The sequence below is a fragment of the Arachis stenosperma genome, chromosome 3, assembly GCF_014773155.1.
Source record: "Arachis stenosperma cultivar V10309 chromosome 3, arast.V10309.gnm1.PFL2, whole genome shotgun sequence".
Classification (NCBI taxonomy): domain Eukaryota; kingdom Viridiplantae; phylum Streptophyta; class Magnoliopsida; order Fabales; family Fabaceae; genus Arachis; species Arachis stenosperma.
In genome coordinates, this window is record NC_080379.1 from 45896599 (window position 1) to 45899794 (window position 3196).

At 42.5% G+C, this 3196-nt stretch overlaps 1 protein-coding gene and 1 non-coding gene across 2 annotated transcripts; both read right to left on the minus strand.

Moving 5' to 3' along the window:
- Nucleotides 1-264: 264 nt before the first annotated feature.
- On the minus strand, nt 265-373 carry LOC130972135 (small nucleolar RNA R71). The gene has a single exon (XR_009083331.1). It is a non-coding gene; the product is annotated as a small nucleolar RNA R71 (small nucleolar RNA).
- Nucleotides 374-1724: 1351 nt separating this feature from the next.
- On the minus strand, nt 1725-2724 carry LOC130966031 (uncharacterized). The gene is made up of 2 exons (XM_057890784.1): nt 2395-2724; nt 1725-2264 (listed from the first exon to the last, which is right to left on the minus strand). The coding sequence occupies exons 1-2, from the start codon at nt 2722-2724 to the stop codon at nt 1725-1727; spliced, it is 870 nt and encodes a 289-aa protein (XP_057746767.1).
- Nucleotides 2725-3196: the final 472 nt, after the last annotated feature.

Below are 3196 nucleotides of genomic sequence, written 5' to 3' on the forward strand. Positions count from 1 at the left end.
ACAGGTCTCAGCTGGTACTGCCGGTCAAAATTCTACTGCGCGCTTTTACACAGGAAACTATGTCTTCCGACTCAGAAAAATTCACTGAATCCAAATATCATATTGAAATCATCAAATTCCAATTGCCAAATCTTCCAACCATATTCGCTCCTACTTAACTCATTATTTAATTAATTTCGGTTAGACCGGGTATTACACCTGGACTCCTGGGATAAGCTGGTCACAGCCTTCTTGGATAAATTCTTTCCTCCTCAAAAGCTGAGCAAGATGAGAGTGGATGTTCAAAACTTCAAACAAAAAGATGGTGAATCCCTCTATGAAGCTTGGGAAAGATACAAGCAGCTGACCAAAAGATGTCCATCTGACATGTTTTCAGAATGGACCATATTAGATATATTCTATTATGGTCTATCTGAATTTTCGAAAATGTCATTGGACCATTCTGCAGGTGGATCTATTCACCAAAAGAAAATGCCTGAAGAGGCTCAAGAACTCATTGATATGGTTGCAAACAACCAATTCATGTACACTTCTAAGAGGAATTCCGTGAATAATGGGATACTTCAGAAGAAAGGAGTTCTTGAAATTGATGCTCTGAATGCCATATTGGCTCAGAACAAAGTGCTGACTCAGCAGATCAACATGATCTCTCAAAATCTGAATGGATGGCAACATGCATCCAACAGTACTAAAGAGGCAGCTTCTGAAGAAGCTTATGATCCTGAGAACCCTGCCATGGCAGAGGTTAATTACATGGGTGAACCTTATGGAAACACCTATAACTCATCATGGAGAAATCATCCAAATTTCTCATGGAATGATCAACAAAAGCCTCAACAAGGCTTTAACAATGGTGGATGCAATAGGCTGAGCAATAGCAAGCCTTTCCCATCATCTTCTCAGCAACAGACAGAGAATTCTGAACAAAACACTTCTAATTTAGCCAATCTAGTCTCTGATCTGTCAAAGGCCACTTTCAGTTTCATGAGTGAAACAAGATCCTCCATTAGAAATCTGGAGGCACAAGTGGGCCAGCTGAGTAAGAAAGTCATTGAAACTCCTCTCAGTATTCTCCCAAGCAATACAGAAGAGAATCCAAAAGGAGAGTGCAAGGCCATTGATATAATCAATATGGCCGAATGCACAAAGGAGGAGGAGGACGAAAATCCTAGTGAGGAAGACCTCCTGGGACGTCCCTCAAGCAAGAAGGAGTTTCCTATTAAGGATCCAAAGGAATCTGAGGCTCATATAGAGACCATAGAGATTCCATTAATTCTCCTTTTGCCATTCATGAGCTCTGAAGACTATTCTTCCTCTGAAGAGGATGAAGATGTGACTGGAGAGCAAGTTGCTCAATATTTAGGAGCTATCATGAAGCTGAATGCCAAGTTGTTTGGTAATGAGACTTGGGAAAGTGAACCTCCTTTGCTCATTAAGTTATGCACAAAATCACCCTATTGTATTCGAAAAGGAACTTGGGGGCACCCTAACCTAGTCACCAGAGCCTCGTGGGTGGCATTATACACCTTTAAATCATACCCCAGGAATACTATTTTCAATCCTAACTCATCAGCCTTCTCAAATGCAATAAAAGAGTGTGTAGCTCCAGAATCAAACAAAGCATTCAAAGTTTTAACCGCCATCTCACATTTACCTCTGATCAATGTCTCTGACCCCTCAGCGCCTACTAAAGAAGTAGTCTATACTCTTCTTGGTTGCTGCACTCAGCCTGTCTCATACCTCTTCTTCTCTGGGCAACTGTTAGCCAAGTGTCCAGGCTGTCCACAGGAATAACAGACTCCGATCTCAAACCTGCATGGCCCTGAATGATACTTCCCATATCTGTGGCAACTCATATCCTTCTGTGGCTGCTTCCCCTGTCTCCTTCCCTGATTAGCATTGGTATTAGGCCTCTTGAAGTTGCCTTGTCCCTGATTGTTTTGAGGGACAAAGCCGCCATGCTTAAACTGTCTGCCCCTAAGTGCAAAATTCCTCCCTATGGTCCTCTGGAATGGCATCCTCATACTCCCTTTTTCTGCTGCTGCCCTTCTGACAAAATCCTTAGCCACCCTGCTCTTATTCACAAGTTCAGAGAACACCCGAATCTCCATAGGTGCTACAAAGCTCTGAATGTCACTCCAAAGGCCTCCTTCATACTTTATGCACTTCCACTCAGCAAAGTCCTCACGAGTTCCCTGACAGATGTGTGAAAAGCGGCACAATTCCTCAAATTTACTTGTGTACTCAGTGATGGTCATCTGACCCTGTTTCAGCTGAAGTAATTCAAGTTTTTCACATTTCTAACTGAGTTGGGGAAATACTTCTTATAGAATTCCTCGGAAAACAACTCTCAAGATATCACAATCCCGCCAGGCTGCAGAATGCGCCTCATACCCTACCACCAATGCTAAGCTTCACCATGCAGCTGGTAGGTTCCAAACACAACTCACTGTTCATCAGGAACCTGCTAAGCATGTAATGCCTGCTCAATAGCCTGTATCCAGTTATCAGCATCAGTAGGATTGAGGTTCCTCTGAAAGTCGGAGGGTGAACCTTCAAGAAGGAAGAGAGCGACATTGGACCATTATCACCATTATTGCCATTGTTTCCATTATTAATTTGATTTCCCAAGGCTTCAGCTGTCGCTTGCATTGTTGCTGCCATATTGCCTAAAGCAGCCATGAAGTCTACTGGGTTAGGAGTATTCCCTGACGCTTCAGGCATAGCATCGTCTATTCTGCCTCTACCTCGTCCGCGTCCGCATCCGCGAGTAGACATCTGGTCTCTATACACACCAAACAAGTGATATCAAGTTGATCAGTCTTAATATCGCAAGTCCAGTGCTTTAAGTGCCAAATGCATGCTCATGAATATTTATGCCACAAATATCAGTTAGATATCCTACTAGCATATAACACATACACAGAGAATGTACAGAAGCAAAACCAGTCCATCATCAGGCTCTATAGGAACAAAATGCTCTGATACCATAATGTAACACCCTACTACTCATTGTTTTACGCTGAAGTCGTAGAAACAGAGGTAGCGTGGTGTTACGGACCTCTATACGAAAAATATTTACATATAATAGTGGAAGGAAGTGATACACTAGAAGCCTTGAAAAACGGGTAAACAAAAATCACAAAATGAAAAGCGCAACGCTCAAGGAATAGGATTACTTGCATGCTAAGAAACC

Excerpts from the sequence above, each read along its gene's own strand:
- LOC130966031 (XM_057890784.1), bottom strand. The coding sequence starts at position 2,724 with ATGCCTGAAGCGTCAGGGAATACTCCTAACCCAGTAGACTTCATGGCT. Across the intron at positions 2,265-2,394 it reads AGCTTAGCATTGGTGGTAGG|GGTCAGATGACCATCACTGA; the intron begins GTATGAGGCGCA and ends CAGCTGAAACAG.